We start from the raw sequence: 21793 nt of genomic DNA on the forward strand, positions 1-21793 counted from the left end.
CTGTGGCAGGCCTGCCACAGAATGTGCAAGCTGAATTGTACTACAAATCCAACGAGCAATAGTCTGCTTAGAAGCAGGAGCACCCAGCTTGTTGGGTGCACACAGGATAAACAGCGAGTCAGATTTCCTGACTCCAGCCGTCCTGGAAACATATATTTTCAGGGCACTGACAACGTCTAGCAACCTGGAGGCCTCCAAGTCCCTAGTAGCCGCAGGCACCACCAATAGGTTGGTTCAGGTGAGACGCTGAAACCACCTTGGGGAGAAACTGAGGACGAGTCCTCAATTCCGCTCTGTCCGAATGGAAAAAATCAGATAAGGGCTTTTTCAGGATAAAGCCGCCAATTCTGACACGCGCCTGGCCCAGGCCAGGGCCAACAGCATGACCACTTTCCATGTGAGATATTTTAACTCCACAGATTTAAGTGGTTCAAACCAATGTGACTTTTGGAACCCAAAACTACATTGAGATCCCAAAGTGCCACTGGAGGCACAAAAGGAGGCTGTATATGCAGTACCCCTTTTACAACGTCTGAACTTCAGGGACTGAAGCTAGCTCTTTTTGGAAGAAAATTGACAGGGCCGAAATTTGAACCTTAATGGACCCCAATTTCAGGCCCATAGACACTCCTGTTTGCAGGAAATGTAGGAATCGACCCAGTTGAATTTCCTCCGTCGGGCCTTACTGGCCTCGCACCACGCAACATATTTACGCCAATTGCGGTGATAATGTTTTTGCGGTTACATCCTTCCTGGCTTTGATCAGGATAGGGATGACTTCATCCGGAATGCCTTTTTTCCTTCAGGATCCGGCGTTCAACCGCCATGCCGTCAAACGCAGCCGCGGTAAGTCTTGGAACAGACAGGGTCCTTGCTGGAGCAGGTCCCTTCTTAGAGGTAGAGGCCACGGATCCTCCGTGAGCATCTCTTGAAGTTCCGGTTACCAAGTCCTTCTTGGCCAATCCGGAACCACGAATATAGTGCTTACTCCTCTCCATCTTATCAATCTCAGTACCTTGGGTATGAGAGGCAGAGGAGGGAACACATACCCTGACTGGTACACCCACGGTGTTACCAGAGCGTCTACAGCTTATTGCCTGAGGGTCCCTGGACCTGGCGCAATACCTGTCGAGTTTTTAATCATGTGGAAGACTTCTGGGTGAAGTCCCCACTCTCCCGGGTGGAGGTCGTGCTGAGGAAGTCTGCTTCCCAGTTGTCCACTCCCGGAATGAATACTGCTGACAGTGCTATCACATGATTTTCCGCCCAGCGAAGAATCCTTGCAGCTTCTGCCATTGCCCTCCTGCTTCTTGTGCCACCCTGTCTGTTTACGTGGGTGACTGCCGTGATGTTGTCCGACTGGATCAACACCGGCTGACCTTGAAGCAGAGGTCTTGCTAAGCTTAGAGCATTGTAAATGTCCCTTAGCTTCAGGATATTTATGTGAAGTGATGTCTCCAGGCTTGACCACAAGCCCTGGATATTCCTTCCCTGTGTGACTGCTCCCCAGCCTCGCAGGCTGGCATCCGTGGTCACCAGGACCCAGTCCTGAATGCCTAATCTGCGGCCCTCTAGAAGATGAGCACTCTGCAACCACCACAGGAGGGACACCCTTGTCCTTGGTGACAGGGTTATCCGCTGATGCATCTGAAGATGCGATCCGGACCATTTGTCCAGCAGGTCCCACTGGAAAGTTCTTGCGTGGAATCTGCCGAATGGGATTGCTTCGTAGGAAGCCACCATTTTACCCAGAACCCTTGTGCATTGATGCACTGAGACTTGGCTCGGTTTTAGGAGGTTCCTGACTAGCTCGGATAACTCCCTGGCTTTCTCCTCCGGGAGAAACACCTTTTTCTGGACTGTGTCCAGGATCATCCCTAGGAACAGAAGACACGTCGTCGGAACCAGGTGCGATTTTGGAATATTGAGAATCCAATCGTGCTGCCGCAACACTACCTGAGATAGTGCTACACCGACCTCCAACTGTTCCCTGGATCTTACCCTTATCAGGGAATTGTCCAAGGAAGGGATAACTAAAATTCACTTCCTTCGAAAGAATATCATAATTTCGGCCATTACCTTGGTAAAGACCCGGGGTGCCGTGTACCATCCATACGGCAGCGTCTGAACTGATAGTGACAGTTCTGTACCATAAACCTGAGGTACCCTTGGTGAGAAGGGTAAATTTTGACATGAAGGTAAGCATCCTTGATGTCCCGAGACATCATGTAGTCCCCTTCTTCCAGGTTCGCAATCACTGCTCTGAGTGACTCAATCTTGAATTTGAACCTCTGTACGTAAGTGTTCAAAGATTTTAGATTTAGAATCGGTCTCACCGAGCCGTCCGGCTTCGGTACCACAACAGTGTGGAATAATACCCCGTTCCCTGTTGCAGGGGGGGTATCTTGATTATCACCTGCTGGGAATACAGCTTGTGAATGGCTTCCAAAACTGTCTCCCTGTCAGAAGGAGACATCGGTAAAGCCGACTTTAGGAAACGGCGAGGGGGAGACGTCTCGAATTCTAATTTGTACCCCTGAGATATCACCTGAAGGATCCAGGGGTCTACTTGCGAGTGAGCCCACTGCGCGCTGAAATTCATTGAGACGGGCCCCCCACCGTGCCTGATTCTGCTTGTAAAGCCCCAGCGTATACTGAGGGCTTGGCAGAGGCGGGAGAGGGTTTCTGTTCCTGGGAACTGGCTGATTTCTGCAGCCTTTTTCCTCTCCCTCTGTCACGGGGCAGAAATGAGGAACCTTTTGCCCTCTTGTCCACGAAAAGACTGCGCCTGATAATACGGCGTCTTCTCATGTTGAGAGGCGACCTGGGGTACAAACGTGGAATTCCCAGCTGTTGCCGTGGCCACGAGGTCTGAAAGACCGACCCCAAATAACTCCTCCCTTAATAAAGCAATACTTCCAAATGCCGTTTGGAATACGCATCACCTGACCACTGACGTGTCCATAACCCTCTACTGGTAGAAATGGACAACGCGCTTAGACTTGATGCCAATCGGCAAATATTCCGCTGTGCATCACGCATATATAAAAATGCATCTTTTAAATGCTCTATAGGCAAAAATATACTGTCCCTATCTAGGGTATCAATATTTTCAGTCAGGGAATCCGACCACGCCAACCCAGCACTGCACATCCAGGCTGAGGCGATTGCTGGTCGCAGTATAACACCAGTATGTGTGTAAATACCTTTTAGGATACCCTCCTGCTTTCTATCAGCAGGATCCTTAAGGGCGGCCATCTCAGGCGAAGGTAGAGCCCTTACAAGCGTGTGAGCGCTTTATCCCCCCTAGGGGGTGTTTCCCAACGCACCCTAACCTCTGGCGGGAAAGGATATAATGCCAATAACATTTTAGAAATTATCCGTTGTTATCGGGGGAAACCCACGCATCATCACACACCTCATTTAATTTCTCAGATTCAGGAAAACTACAGGTAGTTTTTCCTCACCGAACATAATACCCCTTTTTTGGTGGTACTCATATTATCAGAAATGTGTAAAACATTTTTCATTGCCTCAATCATGTAACGTGTGGCCCTACTGGAAGTCACATTCGTCTCTTCACCGTCGACACTGGAGTCAGTATCCGTGTCGGCGTCTATATCTGCCATCTGAGGTAACGGGCGCTTTAGAGCCCCTGACGGCCTATGAGACGTCTGGACAGGCACAAGCTGAGTAGCCGGCTGTCTCATGTCAACCACTGTCTTTTATACAGAGCTGACACTGTCACGTAATTCCTTCCAACAGTTCATCCACTCAGGTGTCGACCCCCTAGGGGGTGACATCACTATTACAGGCAATCTGCTCCGTCTCCACATCATTTTTCTTCTCATACATGTCGACACAAAAGTACCGACATACAGCACACACACAGGGAATGCTCTGATAGAGGACAGGACCCCACTAGCCCTTTGGGGAGACAGAGGGAGAGTTTGCCAGCACACACCAGAGCGCTATATATATACAGGGATAACCTTATATAAGTGTTTTTCCCCTTATAGCTGCTGTATAGTTAATACTGCGCCTAATTAGTGCCCCCCTCTCTTTTTTTAACCCTTTCTGTAGTGTAGTGACTGCAGGGGAGAGACAGGGAGCTTCCCTCCAACGAAGCTGTGAGGGAAAATGGCGCCAGTGTGCTGAGGAGATAGGCTCCGCCCCTTTTTCGCGGACTTTTCTCCTGCTTTTTTATGGATTCTGGCAGGGGTTAAATGCATCCATATAGCCCAGGAGATAAATGTGATGGATTTTTTTTGCCATCCAAGGTGTTTTTATTGCGTCTCAGGGCGCCCCCCCCCAGCGCCCTGCACCCTCAGTGACCGAAGTGTGAAGTGTGCTGAGAGCAATGGCGCACAGCTGCAGTGCTGTGCGCTACCTTGTTGAAGACAGGACGTCTTCTGCCGCCGATTTTCCGGACCTCTTCTGCCTTCTGGCTCTGTAAGGGGGCCGGCGGCGCGGCTCTGGGACCCATCCAAGCTGGGCCTGTGATCGTCCCTCTGGAGCTAATGTCCAGTAGCCTAAGAAGCCCAATCCACTCTGCACGCAGGTGAGTTCGCTTCTTCTCCCCTTAGTCCCTCGATGCAGTGAGCCTGTTGCCAGCAGGTCTCACTGAAAATAAAAAACCTAATCTAAAACTTTCACTAAGAAGCTCAGGAGAGCCCCTAGTGTGCACCCTTCTCGTTCGGGCACAGAGATCTAACTGAGGCTTGGAGGAGGGTCATAGGGGGAGGAGCCAGTGCACACCAGATAGTCCTAAAGCTTTCTTTAGATGTGCCCAGTCTCCTGCGGAGCCGCTATTCCCCATGGTCCTTACGGAGTCCCCAGCATCCACTTAGGACGTTAGAGAAATAACATTTGCAGAAAGAGTTAGATTTGGGTGGGTTATAGTGTTTCTGTGTAGGGTAAATACTGGCTGCTTTATTGTTACACTGCAAATTAGATTGCAGATTGAACACACCACACCCAAATCTAACTCTCTCTGCACATGTTACATCTGCCCCCCCTGCAGTGCACATGGTTTTGCCCAACTGCTAAAAAATTACCTGCTGCGATCAACTTGGAATTACCCCATAGTGATAGCAAGAAGTGTGATACACGAGAATTAAATCCACACAGCAGCTACAGGCACACTCAGTCACAGGTGCAATGCAGGAGTTATTACAGATAAACAATAGAAATGCCCTGGACAAGTAAATCTGCAATTATATATATATATATATATATATATATATATATATGTATAACAATGCACAGTAGATACTGGATGTCTATCTCAGAATACTTGTACTAAATATTCAGGTAGAAGTACCCTTGTTCTTAACTAACACTGTCTAAAAAGACATGTAGAATACTTAAGTGCCTGTAAAATCACAGCGCTGATGAGACAGGCGGATTTACAGAGGAGACAATGCCCTGCAGTCCTAGAGACCAGCTGCAGCTACTTGTAAAGATGGCGTCAAACTCACTGTCAGGGAGTGAGGGGAAGTGAAATGCAGCTCCAGGGTGGGAACACCAGCAGTAGATGGCGCCCGGAGCTGGGGGAGGGGCTACAGGTCAGCGCCTTATCTCCAATGCTGGTCCTCACCACCGAGTACTGTGGAGCCTATGTAAAATGGATCTTTGTTAAATCCGACCTGTGCTCCCTGCCCTGGTGGATATAGTGGGGTCCCTGTGCAGTACGATGTCCAAGCCAGCGGCGCGGTCCGTCTCCTGGGATCGCGACCGGACCACGATTTACCAGCAGGTTCCACCTGGGGGACCTTATTAACTCCTCCCAGATGTGCAGCCACGCGATCCAGGAGAGCGTCAGCGGTGGTGTGCCTGAGGACCGATGCGCCCCCGCTGCAAGTACCCAGGAACCCGGCCACGGGAGTATGCAGCGTTGCTGGGGAGGTGATGGAGCCGCAGCACAGTATGTCAGAATGACATAAACAGTGCTGCGGCCCATGAAGTCTTCTTAAAAAGCTCTTTTCAGGGCTGCCTAGTGCAGCCCCACCTGTTAGTGACCTGCTCTGCAGGCACCAACTTACAAACTGAGCTCCAGTGTCCGGAGGTGGGGTTATAGAGGAGACGGTGCAATGCATCCTGGGAACAATCAAAGCTTTAACCTGTTGGTGCCTCGGATCAAGATCCAACTCTACACCCCCAATGTATTCCCTGTGAAACACAGTGTTCGTCACTGCAGAAATATAATTTATGTCTTCATAAACCTATGGGAATATGTAGTACAGGTATCCCTTATCCAAAATGCTTGGGACCAGAGGTATTTTGGATTTGGGATTTTTCCGTATTTTGGAATAATTGCATACCATAATGAGATATCAAGGTGATGGGACCCAAGTCTAAGCACAGAATGCATTTATGTTACATATACACCTTATACACACAGCCTGAAGGTCATTTTAGCCAATATTTTTTATAACTTTGTGCATTAAACAAAGTGTGTCTACATTCACACAATTCATTTATGTTTCATATACACCTTATATACACAGCCTGAAGGTCATTTAATACAATATTTTTAATAACTTTGTGTATTAAACAAAGTTTGTGTACATTGAGCCATCAAAAAACAAAGGTTTCACTATCTCACTCTCACTCAAAAAAGTCCGTATTTCGGAATATTCCGTATTTCGGAATATTTGGATATGGGATACTCAACCTGTATTTCAAATATGGTAACTACAGTTACAGCATTCATTGAAATAAACAATGTTATTGCATTACAGAATATAATTTACAGCACATCCTAGTAGAGTAAACACGCTGTAAGACAGGTCAAAGGCATAGGTTACACGTAAAGCTGGGTACACAAGGTAAGATTATTTGCACTATATTGCACACTATCTGGCTAGAGTGCGATCTAGTGCACTATGGAGGTCATTCCGACCCATTCGCACGCAGCGGTTCATCACTGTGGTGCGAACGGGTGGGAACTGCGCGGCGGCCACATTGCACACGCGCGGCGTTGCCCGGCGACTGCAGCGCCCAGAATAAAGAAGAAAGTGATCGCTAGCACGATCGCAAGAAGATTGACAGCGGGGAGGCGTTCCGGGGCGTCTACTCACCGTTTTCCGGGCGTGGCGATCCGAACGCAGGCGTGTTCAGGCGTTTAGAGGGCGGATGTCTGACGTCAAATCCGGGACCTTCATCGCTGGATCGATCGCACAGGGGACCTTCATCGCTGGATCGATCGCACAGGGTAAGTAACCGCAGGGCTAGTTTACTTCTGCACAAAACTTTTTTAGCATAGCAGGGCTGCACAAGCGATCACATCCCTGCTATGCTAAAATACACTCCCCCATAGGCGGCGTCTAGTTGATCGCACGAGCAGCAAAAAGTTGCTACGTGCGATCAACTCGGAATGACCCCCTACCGTGTGTTTGCACTATATAGTGCGGTGCGCACTCCCGCGGGTCAGATCCAATGTTCTATGTTGGATGAACATGCAGCTCAAATTTGGCTAGAGAGTACACTATCTAGTGCATATTATATGGTGTGTATGATAACGTACGGTATTATATCCGATTTGCGTTATCACAATAGTGAGAACCCATATCTATGCTATAGTTTATGCTAAATCCGATTGTGCTACATCTTATGCTATATTACGGTGATGCACTTTCGTTTGTTCAGGAGCTCAGGGAAATAGTGTAGGATATCTTCACTTAGCCAAAATCTTACAGTGTACCCAGCTTAATTCACTAGAGCTCTTCCTGTAACAGTAATTATCTGATATATTATAATAAAAATAATAATAGTTACACACATATATATATATATATATATATATATATATGTATATATATATACTGTATATTAATCAGATTTAGTAAAAATAAGAACTTTGCTTCCAAACTAAATATTCTCATAGAAATTGATCTGTATTAGCCAGCTGTTCATAGATTGCATTATGAGTATTCCAGCTCCTGTCCTCTAAATGCATGTGAGTAACCCCCTGGTGATATAGAAGTGCAATACATATACAGCATGCATCACTCACTGCTGCCCACGGTTACTTGTAGTCCTCCTTACCCCACAATGTAGCACAGGACCGCAAGCTGGATGAGTCGGAACGTCAGTCCTACTTTCATGTCCCGGACCAGTACCATCCGGGGGGTGTCATACTCAAAGAAAAAGTCCGAGACATTCTTCCTGATCTTGTGGCCCATTGTGCGAGCTCCCATGGTGAGGTGACGGTCACTCGGAGCAGTGGCTGGTGCTGTTAGTGTGCAGGGTGGAGTTCCAGCTACAGGATCTGGCTAATGCCTTGTTTGTTGAAGAGGCGCAATATAACCAGATGATTATGCCCTTATGGGCGTCATTTGGCGTCTGGGACTCCTGTGCTGAGCGTGCTGTGCTGGGGCAGAAAACAGGCAGCGGATTACCTATACATTACCCATGTATGTATCTGTTCTGCTTAGAGTAGGGTGGGAGGCACTGATGAGGGCGTGTGACTGCCATCCTCCAGGCTACATGCCCCATTACTCCGGAATTTAGCAGCGCTGGTTCCTCTCAGACACCACTGACTGACCCTCCGGCACTATTATATGAAGCGTACTGTACTGCGCTGCTGGGTGATGTACTGTAGCAGGCTGCTATATCACCCACCAGCACAACTACGCATCATAGTGCATAGTGCTCTGCAGATTATCATCAAATACCATCTGAGGGCAACTACAGCGCAGAGCTTCCTGGACAGTAAAAGCATATGATAATGGCAATCTGGATTATGCAGCTGTGACTGGTTAGTGGTTGCAGTATTCGGGGAGTGAGGGAACCACGATTACAGTCTGTGGACTGTACCTTAAAACACAGAAGAGCTTTATAGCAAAAAAATAATTTCTCAATAACTTTTCTGACCTCTGTTTAATGAACCAAAACTATTCGGAATATGATACTCTAAATAACGTCTTTTAAATAATGTCTTTAGATAAATAGGTTCTAGACTTCTGTACAATTTTTAAAGACATGGGTAGTATTCAGTTGTTTGAAAAGTCAGCTGAGTGTCTGTTTTCTCCTAACTAATAGACGGGAAAAAACAGACACCCACCCGAGTTTTCCAACAATTAAATCCCCCCCCCCCCGTAGAATTTTTGTTTTTGTAGTGTATATGGATCCATCTTGCGTAGCACTAGTCGCTGCAGAGGTAGTTTTTCCCCACAGGCAATTAGTGCCCTAAATAGTAACTATGCTATTTATTGCAAAAGTATTATTTATCTGGTGATAACGTATATGTGTTATGCATCTTTGATGACCTTATTTTTGTTTTTTCTTTACCATGCTCTCTGCTCATGTCCACAATTTCGTTGATTGTTACTTGTGAACATCAATGACAATTAAAGATGAGCGGGTTCGGTTCTCTGAGAACCGAAACACCCCCCCCCCCGAACTTCACTACCCGAGCCCGGATCCGAGTCAGGCTCAGGTTTTCCCGCCTGACTCGGAAACCAGAACGAGGCAAAACGTCATCATCCTGCTGTCGGATTCTCGCGGGGTTTGGATTCCATATAAGGAGCCGCGCGTAGCCGCCATTTTCCCTCCGGCATTGGAGAGTGTAGAGAGAGGACGTGTCTCCGTCCTCAGTATCCTGCATCAGTTCAGCGGTAGTGTCTTGTGCTGCATCAGTCCAGTCACGGTGGTGGTGTCCTCTGCTGCCATATGTCCAGTGCTGCTGTATAAGTCCAGTCCAGTGGTCCTGTGTTGTGCTGCATCAGTTTAGTGGTAGTGTATTGTGCTGCATCAGTCCAGTCACAGTGGTGGTGTCCTCTGCTGCAATGTGTCCAGTGCTGCTGTATAAGTCCAGTCCATTGCAGTGGTGCTGTGTTATCCTGCATCAGTCCAGTGGTAGTGTCCCTGTGCTGCTGTATTTATTCTATGGTACTGTCTGCCGTATATGTCCAGTGATACTGCCGTATATGTCCAGCGGTACTGCCGTATAAATCCAGTGGTACTGGTGTATAAATCCAGTCCAGTGATACTGCCGTATATGTCCAGTGATACTGCCATATATGTCCAGTGGTACTGGCGTATAATTCCAGCGGTACTGGCGTATAAATCCAGTCCAGTGATACTGCCGTATATGTCCAGTGGTACTACCGTATAATTCCAGTGCTACTGCCATATAATCCCAGTGATACTGCCGTATAATTCCTGCGGTACTGGTGTATAAATCCAGTCCAGTGATACTGCCGTATATGTCCAGTGGTACTGCCATATAATTCCAGTGATACTGCCGTATATGTCCAGTTGTCATGCCATATAAATCCAGTGGTACGTGCGTATAAATCCAGTCCAGTGATACTGCCGTATATGTCCAGTGGTACTGCCGTATAAATCCAGTGGTACTGGCGTATAAATCCAGTCCAGTGATACTGCCGTATATGTCCAGTGATAGGGCCGTATATGTCCAGTGGTACTGCAGTATAATTCCAGTGATAATGCCGTATAATTCCAGTGGTACATATAAATCCAGTGATATTGCCGTATAAATCTAGTCCAGCGGTACTATCGTATAAGTCCAGAGGTACTGCCATATAATTCCAGTGATACTGCCGTATAAGTCCAGTCCAGTGGTGCTGCCATATAAATTAAGTGGTGCTGTCCTGTGCTGTATATTATTTACTCCAAATAAAGGGGTTATTAATATTTAATCCAAATAATTTTCACAGGGTTTGCCCTGTGTGGTGTAGAGGTACGCTCTCCTGTACCGCATATTGTTATATAACTCCAGAAAAATAATGGAGAACAAAAATATGGAGGATAAAATAGGGAAAGATCAAGAACCACCTCCTCCTAGTGCTGAATCTGCTGCCACTAGTCATAACATAGACGATGAAATGCCATCAACGTCGTCTGCCAAGGCCGATGCCCAATGTGATAGTAGAGGGCATGTAAAATCCAAAAAGCCAAAGTTCAGTAAATGACCCCAAAAAATAAATTGAAATGGTCTGAGGAGAAACGTAAACTTGCCAATATGCCATTTACGACACGGAGTGTCATGGAACGGCTAAGGCCCTGGCCTATGTTCATGACTAGTGGTTCAGCTTGTCATGACGATGGAAGCCCTCATCCTCCCGCTAGAGAAATGATAAGAGTTAAGCTGGCAAAAACACAGCAAAGAACTGTGCGTTCTAAGATGGTATCACAAATCCCCAAGGAGAGTCCACGTGTGTCGGCGGTTGCGATGCCTGACCTTCCCAACACTGGACGGGAAGAGGTGGCTCCTTCCACCATTTGCACGCGCTCTGCAAGTGCTGGAAGTAGCACCCACAGTCCAATTTCTGATATTCAAATTGAAGATGTCACTGTGGAACTACACCAGGATGAGGATATGGGTGTTGCTGGCGCTGAGGAGGAAGTTGACGATGAGGATTCTGATGGTGATGTGGTGGTTTGTTTAAATCAGGTACCGGGGGAGACACTTGTTGTCCATGGGATGAATAAGCCCATTCCACAAATCCGGACAACAGGTGTCAAGCCGTGTGTTGCCTCTGTCAATAAGTAATAAATAGGGGTAAGGACGTTAACCACCTAGGAACATCCTCCCTTATACATCACCTGCTGTGCATTCATCAGAAGTCAGTGTCAAGTTGTGAAACTTTGGGTAAGAGCGTAAGCAGTCCACTGACACTTAAATCCCTTCTTCCTCTTGTACCCAAGCTCCTGCAAGCCACACCACCAACTCCCTCAACGTCAACTTCCTCCTTAGGAACGTCAGTAGTCCTGCAGGCCATGTCACTGGCAAGACTGAGTAGTCTTTTCCTAACCGGGATTCCACCAGAGGATCCTTGAGTGGTACGCCTTCTGCTGCTGTTGTTGCTGCTGGGAGTCAATTGTCATCCCAGAGGGGAAGTTGGAATACCACTTGTACTACTTCCAATAGCAATTGACTTTCCAACAGTCCTTTGTGAGGAATATGAAATATGACAGCAGTCATCCTGTTGCAAAGCGGATAACTGAGGCCTTGACAGCTATGTTGGTGTTAGACGTGCGTCCAGTATCCGCCATTAGTTCAGTGGGACTTAGAGAATTGATGGAGGTAGTGTCCCCCCGGTACCAAATCCCATCTAGGTTCCACTTCACTAGGCAGGCGATACCAAGAATGTACAGAGACGTCCAGGGGCGGATTGGGATTGAAAAACAGCCCGGGAAATTTATGGAAGAAGCCCTAATAGGAGGGGGGTGGGGGGTCTGTCAAGTGGGCTGGATTACTGCTCAGAAGTCCTGAGCACACGTGACCACAAGCACGGATGGAAAGTTGCCCCCCCTCCAGTGTGTACTCCTAAAGAGTGTTTAGTGCAGCCGGTAACCTTGTCAGCGACCGGCGTAGGAGGTTACTTCCACAAAATGTGGAGAAGATGATGTTCATCAAAATGAATTATAAATTCCTCCGGGAAGACCTTCACCAGCATTTGTCTCCAGAAAGTACACAGGGACCTGTGATGGTGGATTCCAGTGGGGACGAATTAATACTCTGTGAGGAGGAAGATGTACACAGTGAAAGGGGTGAGGAATCGGAGGATGAGGATGAGGTCGACATCTTGCCTCTGTAGAGCCAGTTTGTGCAAGGAGAGATTGATTGCTTCTTTTTTGGTGGGGGCCCAAACAAACCAGTCATTTCAGCCACAGTCGTGTGGCAGACCCTGTCACTGAAATGATTGGTTTGTTAAAGTATGCATGTCCTGTTTATACAATATAAGGGTGGGTGGGAGGGCCCAAGGACAATTCCATCTTGCACCTCTTTTTCTTCTTTGCATCATGAGCTGCTTGGGGACTAGTTTTTTAAAGTGCCATCCTGTCTGACACTGCCGTACAACTCCAGGGGTACTGCCGTATAAGTCCAGGGGTACTGCCGTATAAATCCAGTCCAGTGGTGCTATCTTGTGCTGCATCAGTCCAGTGGTGGTGTCCTGTGCTGTATATTATTTACACAAAATAAAAGGCTTATATACTTTACTTATATTATTTTCCAAATAATTTGACTGGGTTTACCCTGTGTGGTGTAGGGGTACGCTCACCTGTGCTGCATATTATTGTAATAGCTCCAAATAAAAGGGTTATTATTATCCAACTTAATTTTACAGGCTTTGCCGTGTGTGTGTGTGTGTGTGTGTGTGTGTGTGTGTGTGTGTGTGTGTGTGTGTGTGTGTGTGTGTGTGGTTTAGGGGTACGCTCTTCTGTGCCACCAATATTGTGCATGTATTACATCTGGGCAAATTCCAGCACGTCCCATGTTCTTTGTGCCGCACACTTGTGTCGCTTAGCTTAGTCATCCAGCTACCTCGTTGCACCTCTTTTTCTTTTTTGCATGATGTGCTGTTTCGGGCCTAGTTTTTTTAAGTGCCATCCTGTCTGCCACTGCAGTGCCACTCGGAGATGGGCCAGGTGTTTGTGCCGCACACTTGTGTTGCTTCGCTTAGTCATACAGCTACCTCACTGCACCTCTGTTACTTCTTTGCATGATGTGCTGTTTGGGGCCTAGTTTTTTTAAGTGCCATCCTGTCTGCAGCTGCAGTGCCACTCCTAGGTGTTTGTGCCCCACACTTGTGTCGCTAATGACAATAAAGGTATTATTATCACTTAGGTCGACAGTCATTAGATCGACCAATATTGGTCGACATGCATTAGGTCGACGGTTACTAGGTCGACATGACAAAAGGTCGACGTGAGTTTTTCACAACTTTTTTTCATTTTTTTAAACTTTTTTCATACTTTACGATCCACGTGGACCAGTGGCGGAACTAGCGAGCGGTGGGCCCAGGTGCAACAAAATGCTTTGGGCCATCCCCTTTCATACCATCCAAGTCCACCCCCTGGCCCCGAACTCCAAATTAGGGATTCTTTGCATGCTCCCGTATAATAAATATATATATATATATATATATATATTTATTTATTTATATTACAGCCGACAGCGTCCCCTTTTTACACATTACAGCAGACAGAGTCCACCTTTTACACATTACGGAAGACAGCGTCCCGTTGAGTCCCCCTTTTTGCACATTACTGCAGCCAGTCCCCCTTTTTACACATTACGGCAGACAGAATAGATAGATAGATAGATAGATAGATAGATAGATAGATAGATAGATAGATAGATAGGCAGACAGACCGATAGATAGATAGAATAGATGATAATTACCGTCTCTCCGCTGGCTCAGGCAGTCCGGCTCCTCGGTGCAGGCAGTCAGGCAGATCCCGGGCAGAGGAGGAGAAGGAGGAGGATAGAGGAGGACTCGGGAGCCACAGCAGAGCAATGTAATTGGTGGTGGCGCCACTGCAGCTGTCCCCCTCCTTCCACATAAGCTGGCCGCCGCCGCTGTGATGAGGGAAGCGCATCCCAGCATTCACAGCGGCAGCAGCCAGCCTATGTGGAAGGAGAGGGACAGCTGCAGTGCCGTGGCCACCAATTACATAGCGCTGCTGCGGCTCCCTCCTCCTCCTCCCCGTGGCTGCGTCCCTGCGCTCTGCTGCTGAGTTGCTCCTCTCCTCTTCTTGGCCCGCAGCACACAGCGGCACTCGGCATGTAATGAGTCAGTTTGACTCATTACATGCCGCTGGCTTTGAGCCCCTTCACAGCAGTGGGCCTCAGTGCAAGGCACCGCTTGCACTGGTGGTTGTTCCACCACTGACGTGGACTTCAGTTGGGAACGGTAACCTTCGCTCGCCATGCGTGGGTACACGGTGCACTAAATGGGGTTCCCGGTCACTCTACGAAGAAAACGACACCAAAATTGTTTAAAAACCTCATGTTAACCTTGCTCATGTCGACCTAACACTTGTGTCGACCTATTCTGGGTGTCGACTTAGTCACTGTCGACCAATAGTGGTCGACCTAGACTTTGTCGACCTAAGTGTGGTCGACCCTATGAACCACATCCAGCGGTGTAACCTGTCAGATTTTCTAGTGGATCTCAGAAGTGAAAATTAAACATCCTCAATAAAAGAAATGCCTCAACTCCATAATCTGCATTTTCCAATCTTTTCCAAGTAAATTAAATCTAATATGGGTATGTCAGTGCACAGGTGGGTGCAATAATCATCAATTACCAGGAATATTCCATGCCACCCATGTATTTGAAATGGCCATTTGTGAGCATATTGGCCCACAGATCCCCTGCTTTTCCCTGAAAAACTGAGCACACTTGCAAAAAAAATGAAACATACAACATTACACAAGCATTTTCAGAGCATTTTGCATCTTTGCAGTTCACGCCATCCTTAAAGGACAAACTGCAGATTCCACATAGGCACGCAGGGTCTGATTAGATGTCAGAATACTGTGGGACCTAATTACTTATCAATTCTGCCCTTAAAATATGCAAAACTTCTCTTTTCACTTGTTTAAGGGAAGGATTGCGTACCTCTTAAATGTACTGATAAAGAAAGCAGATATCTCCTGCTTTCCGGCTGCCAACCCCTGCAGTGGCTGTCCTAATAGTTTTTTATGGATACAGTATTTAACGAGATGTTGCATGAAGACATTAGCCCATTAACTGCAATGAGGTAGCCCTGCCAGAGAGGGACCTTGCAATCCCTCTCAAGTGGGCTGCAGGATATCCTGATGCGCATCACTGCCTTTTCCACATTGCACTTGCACATCTGGAAAACCTTGCTTAGGCAGTTGCCACCTAGTAAAGTGATTATCACAGTATATATCTGCTGGATTTCAGGCTGTCAGATAAAATATCTGTCGGTCTGACAGACATTTTATCGTATAGTGTATTTCCAGCAGGGTCACCATCAGTGGGGGGACTTCCAGGACTAGTGTCCAGGGCCCTGTCAGAGAGGGGTCCCGCCGGCCCACTTTGCCCGGCCACGGCATTCAAAACATCTAAATACATGCAGTGCTGCAGCTGCCTGATTATGAAGGAGACTAGCTAGCTACCTGTCACCCATATCAAGAGACTCGGCGGGTGGTCGGTGCCACAGACAGTCACTTGTCCTGCCTCACAGCCCAATCCCTCTCCTATGGCACTGGCAGCGGGAAAGAGACCCTCCTGCATGTGTGTAGATGTTGTTTAATTCCCCAGTTACCCCTGCGTGTGTATGGTTGCTGCATAGCACCTCAGTCACCCCTGTGAGGTGTGATGCTGTGTAGCCACCAGTCTTCCCTGTGTGTGTATGTGGGGGGGGGCATACTGTGTAGCCTCCAGTCATCCCTATGTGTGTGGGAGGGGTTGTTGAGGATACATTGTAGCCCCTAGTTACCCCTGGCCTGGTGTGTGGTAGCTGTTTTGGGGGCATGCTACAGCTTGTGTCTGCGATCCCAGTCAAAATGGCTCTGGCATCTCAGGGTGGGCCTTTGGCATTCTCGGGCACTGCACTTCTTAGTGTCAGCTCTGATGCCTAGTTTTACTTGTAATTATATGATGAATGATTAACTGCTGTATAATCCTCTGGCAGGTGTGATGCTACTGGTTTTATTATACAGATTGTATAGCTTTATGAGTGCCCTTGCGTGTAGATTCCTGAACTGACAGGGCAGGGACTGCACACATTCTTGTCTCAGTGTCTTGTGACATATTGCTGTGTGTTGCTGTAGTACAGTAGTACAAATCATTCTGATTAATTTACTTAACAGTTCCATTGCTTAGGACAGTGGCTTCAAATTTTGTTGGATCACAAAACCCTAAAGTATCAGCAATTTTTTTCATGGCTCCTCTGGTAAAAAAAAGTTTTTTTGGATACATTTTGAAAAAATAAATAAATTAAATTGTGTCATTCTTAGGTTCAGTTATGTGGTGTTGTACAGTTGTGCTTCTGATTGTCCTCATGTTTTATGATTGGCAGCCGCTAGCACTGGTTTTGCCTATCACTTTGACCATAAATAGTTTTATTTGGTCCTGGACCACCAACCCAAAGCACCCTGGCAAGAGTCTCACGGCAACCCAGGGTACCACGGGCCGGCACACAGTTTGGGAACCACTGGCGTAGGATAAGAGTAAGTATAGGTTTCAAGTTAAATCCAGCAATAGTAATTGAAGGTGACAGAGCAGGAAACTCATTCTAATATCAGGTGGGTTCTTAGTTCTGCATCTAACAAAACATGCAATTGAATGTAAAAATGTCATCATTCTATTCTATACTCGTTAGCATTCATACTACGTCTATAAGTGTTGGATTTTTTAAGCAGCTTCATCCATCTTAGTGTGTACAAAGCATGGCTCTTGACTTAAAAAAAATAGTTTATCTCTATAACGGGCCAAATGTCGGGTTATGGAAAGGAGCAAATGAAAAAGAAAAACAGTTGACACAATGATAATTTAATTATAAAAATACAATGCATATAAATGCACTGAAGTAATGGAGGAAGTACATACTGCAACCACAATGGCTGCTCTGAAGGCTGCAAATCCTAGCACCCACTCAGAAGAAGAGGCTTGCTCCTCATGTCAGATCAGGGGGCACAAGCAGGAGAAATTAAACAACTGAGCATGAGGAGAAATAGGGAACCTGTAGGAAGGAGCAGCACGAACACAGGGGTTGGAGGGGACCATGCAGAGAAAGGTTGGTGAGTAGTGCAGGAGACTGGTCCATTAGGAGAATGAGGGAGAAGTAGTGAAAAGAGCTAAGAGGAATGATTGTGAAAGAGAGGAGTCAAGTAAGCTATAGAAGTGTTCTCTGAGAGAAAGCAGCACACAAATATTTGGTGACAAAGTGAAAGAGAGTCTGGCCGGAGGTCACTGATGCAAAGAGAAGGTCAGAGGTAGATTCAGTAGCAAAGAGCCTAGATATTGGTGTGGAAAGGCAAAAGTCCATTAGCAATGCCAGCCATATCAGGGTACAGAGAGACACATGGTGGAGGGTATGAAAGATTTGGGGTCTGCCCAGCCAGTGTTCCCAGTTATTTTATTGTGCATTTTATGGGCAAGGGCAGTGGGGTTGGTTGATGAGGAGCACAGCGAAGAAAATACAGACGGATGCATAATTAAGAACGTATGGTAATTTATTGTTTGCAGATTTAAAAAAAAAAAAAAATGTAAAATTCAACCCCTACAGACTAGTACTTGGTAGAACCGGGAGTAGTATGAAATACCTAAAATCAAAATCTCAATGGTCAAAATCCCGACAACAATTGACCGACAGTCAAAATCCCGACAAGGTCAAATTGCCAACATTTAAAATACCAACAAGGTCAAAATGCAGACATTTTAAAAGTCGACACTTTCCCCCCATTGTTTTTCGGTGTGTATGTTGACATAGGTCGACATGGACACCGTATACGTTTACCGCGTCAACTCCAGACTACCTCTGCGGTACCAGGGGTTTATAGTACTAGGGCCCTCATTCCGAGTTGATCGGTCGCAAGGCGAATTTAGCAGAGTTACACACGCTAAGCCGCCGCCTACTGGGAGTGTATCTTAGCATCTTAAAATTGCGACCGATGTATTCGCAATATTGCGCTCACAAACTACTTAGCAGTTTTAGAGTAGCTCCAGACTTACTCTGCCTGTGCGATCAGTTCAGTGCTTGTCGTTCCTGGTTTGACGTCACAAACACACCCAGCGTTCGCCCAACCACTCCCCCGTTTCTCCGGCCACTCCTGCGTTTTTTCCGGAAACGGTAGCGTTTTCAGCCACACTCCCATAAAACGGCCTGTTTCCGCCCAGTAACACCCATTTCCTGTCAATCACATTACGATCGCCGGAGCGATGAAAAAGCCGTGAGTAAAAATACTAACTCCATTGTAAAATTACTTGGCGCAGTCGCAGTGCGAATATTGCGCATGCGTACTAAGCGGAATTTCACTGCGATGCGATGAAAAATACCGAGCGATCAACTCGGAATGAGGGCCTAAGTTTGTTAGTACTAAATACCCTATTAAGGGTAGTTAGTCTGCGCCTGGCTAGTTTTATTATTAGCTAAGAAGGGGCGCTGTGTGGCTAGTTTCCTCATACTCTGTGGCTCTCTGAAGGACTCTGTGGGAAATTGTGTCTGACAGTGTGTGTGTGTGTGTGTGTGTGTGTGTGTGTGTGTGTGTATATATTACTCACATTACCATGTCAAAAGACTGTGTGTCTTGTACAGCAAAGTGTTTCTCTTCTCTTGGAAAGTCACAATGTACTCAAAACAGTACACATTCTAAGGCTTCTGGGTCCGAACCCCCGTGGGTGGACTCCATAAGGGGGATGATTTCCAATATTTCTACAAAGTTATCCTATACTGAGAAGGAGACGCAGTTTTTGAGAAAATCTGTGGAGGATCTGATGAATAAAGACTCAGCCCTCACAACTGCGCCTATCACCCCACCCACGTATCCACACAAAAGTGTAAACTGGCCCAGATATTGTAGGCTGACACTGATGACGGAGGGGGGGAGGGAACGGGGGGGGGGGGGGGGGAATGCAGCTCTCACCCAAGGGGTGCAGGCTATGATTGAGGCTAATAGAGATGTATTGCAGATTTCACAGAAGGTACCTGTTGAAGAGGAGGAGTCTTATTTTAGTGGAAAAATGAAATCCTCTGTTAGTTTCCCTGCATCAAAGGAGTTAAACTCCCTCTTTGAAGGAACTTGGGTAAACCCAGAGAAAAAGTTTCAGATCCTTAACAGGTTACTCATCTCCTTTCCCTCAAGAGGATAGGAAAAAGTGGGAAAACCCACCTATTGTGGATGCCTCTGTGTCTAGATTATCACGTAAGGTTGTTTTACCTGTCCCTGGCGCAGCCTCCTTAAAGGATACGGCTGACCGCAAGATTGAGACTACCCTCAAATCACTGTACACAGCTGCAGGCGTGGCCCAGAGACCCACTATTGCCTGTGCGTGGATCTCTAGGGCCATTGTAAAATGGTCACGTAACCTAATTGATGATTTAGATTCACTGAATAGGAGTGAAATTGACTTATTATTACGTCACATTCAGGATTCTGCAAGCTTCATGGTGGAAGCCCTGAAGGAAATTGGCCTGCTTAACGCACGGATTACAGCTATGGCGGTTTCGGCACGCAGAGGACTGTGGCTACGCCAATGGACTGCGGATGCAGACTCCAGGAGAAGCGTGGAGAGCCTGCCCTTCACAGGTGAGGCCCTGTTCGGTGACATCCTGGATACGTGGATATCCAAGGCAACTGCGGGTAAGTCGGCATATCTTCCTTCCGCAGCTACACCGGCTATGAAATCATACCCTGCACCTACAGTGCAGTCCTTTCGGACAGCAACATTTTAAAACAAATCCAGGGGTTCCTCCACTGCCTTCAGAGGGGGTCAAGGAAAACCCAGAAAACCTGCAGCGACAGGTTCTCAGGAGCAGACCTCAGGTTCTGCTTCCTCAAAGCCTTCAGCATGACGGTGGACCACACTGCCTGAAAAACAGGCAGGTGGGAGCACGGTTAAAAGATTTCAGTCACATCTGGGCGACATCATGTCTAGACCCCTGGGTCAAAGAGATTGTTGCCTGGGGGTACAGACTGGAGTTTCAAGATCTCCCACCTCACAGATTCTTCAAATCAGGCTGACCAGCTTCTCAGGAAGAAAGTACAATTTTGCAAGAGGCAATTCAAACATTCTTCCAGTTCCGCCTCACAGAAAAAAGGTTATTATTCCAACCTGTTCGGTAAGGCTGATCTTAAACTTAAAATCCCTGAACCCCTATTTGTGGGTATTCAAATTCAAGATAGAGTCTCTCAGAGCGGTTATTTCAGGTCTGGAGGAAGGGGAATTCTTGGTATCCTTGGATATTAAGGATGCGGACCTTCATATTCCGATCTGGCCGCCTCACCAGGCCTATCTCAGGTTTACACTACAGGACTGTCACTACCAGTTCCAGGTCTTGCCATTGACCTCTCCACAGCACAGAGGGTGTTCACCAAGGTCATGGCAGAGATGATGCTCCTCCGCAAGCAGGGAGTGAACATTATTCCATACCTGGACGATCTACTGATAAAGGCATCTTCCAGGGAGAGGTTGTTGCAGAGTATTGCTCTCTCAACTGAACTACTCCAGGATCATGGATGGATTCTGAATCTTCCAAAATCACATTTGGAACCAACAAGGAGACTTCCCTTCTTGGGGATGACACTCGACACGGAAGTACAGAGGGTATTTCTTCCACTGGAAAAAGCTTTGGTGATCCAGTCAATGGTCCGGGATGTCCCGAGCTGGGTATCGGTTCATCAGTGCATTCGCCTATTGGGGAAGATGGTAGCCGCCTACGAGGCACTGCAGTACGGAAGATACCATGCAAGATTCTTCCAGCTGGATTTCCTGGACAAGTGGTCCGGATCACATCTTCAAATGCACCAGCGGATACGCCTGTCGCCGAAAGCCAGGTTTTCGCTCCTCTGGTGGCTGCAGACTTCTCACCTGATTAAAGGCCGCAGGTTTGGGATTCAAAATTGGATTCTTCTAACCACAGATGCAAGCCTCAGAGGTTGGGGAGCAGTCACCCGGGGGGAAAACTTCCAGGGAAAATGGTCAAGTCAGGAAGCCATCCTTCCAATAAACATTCTGGAACTAAGGGCCATATACAATGCCCTTCTACAAGCGGCACATCTTCTTCAAGATCAAGCCATTCAGATTCAGTCGGACAATGTAACGGCGGTGTCCTACATAAACCGACAGGGCGGAACGAGGAGCAGAGCAGCAATGTCAGAGGTAACAAGAATTCTTCTCTGGGCAGAGAGACATGCAGTGGTGCTGTCGGCAATCTTCATTCCGGGAGCAGACAGCTGGGAAGCAGACTTCCTCAGCAGACAGGATCTCCATCCAGGAGAGTGGTGCCTCCACCCGGAGGTGTTCGCGGAGGTGACAAGCCGGTGGGGAATACCTCAGATAGA

General features: G+C 47.2%; 1 protein-coding gene across 2 annotated transcripts in view; it reads right to left on the minus strand.

Annotated features, from left to right (window-relative positions):
• P2RX1 (purinergic receptor P2X 1) overlaps window positions 1-8653 on the minus strand; it is a 321106-nt gene extending 312453 nt beyond the window's left edge. For both annotated transcript variants that reach the window (XM_063953695.1, XM_063953694.1), the window contains exon 1: window positions 8050-8653. In XM_063953695.1, the coding sequence (XP_063809765.1) occupies window positions 8050-8201 (152 nt within the window). In that variant the 5' untranslated portion in view covers window positions 8202-8653. The remainder of the gene's footprint in view (window positions 1-8049) is intronic.
• Between the last annotated feature and the right edge of the window lie 13140 nt (window positions 8654-21793).

Source organism: Pseudophryne corroboree, chromosome 2, assembly GCF_028390025.1.
Source record: "Pseudophryne corroboree isolate aPseCor3 chromosome 2, aPseCor3.hap2, whole genome shotgun sequence".
NCBI lineage: Eukaryota > Metazoa > Chordata > Amphibia > Anura > Myobatrachidae > Pseudophryne > Pseudophryne corroboree.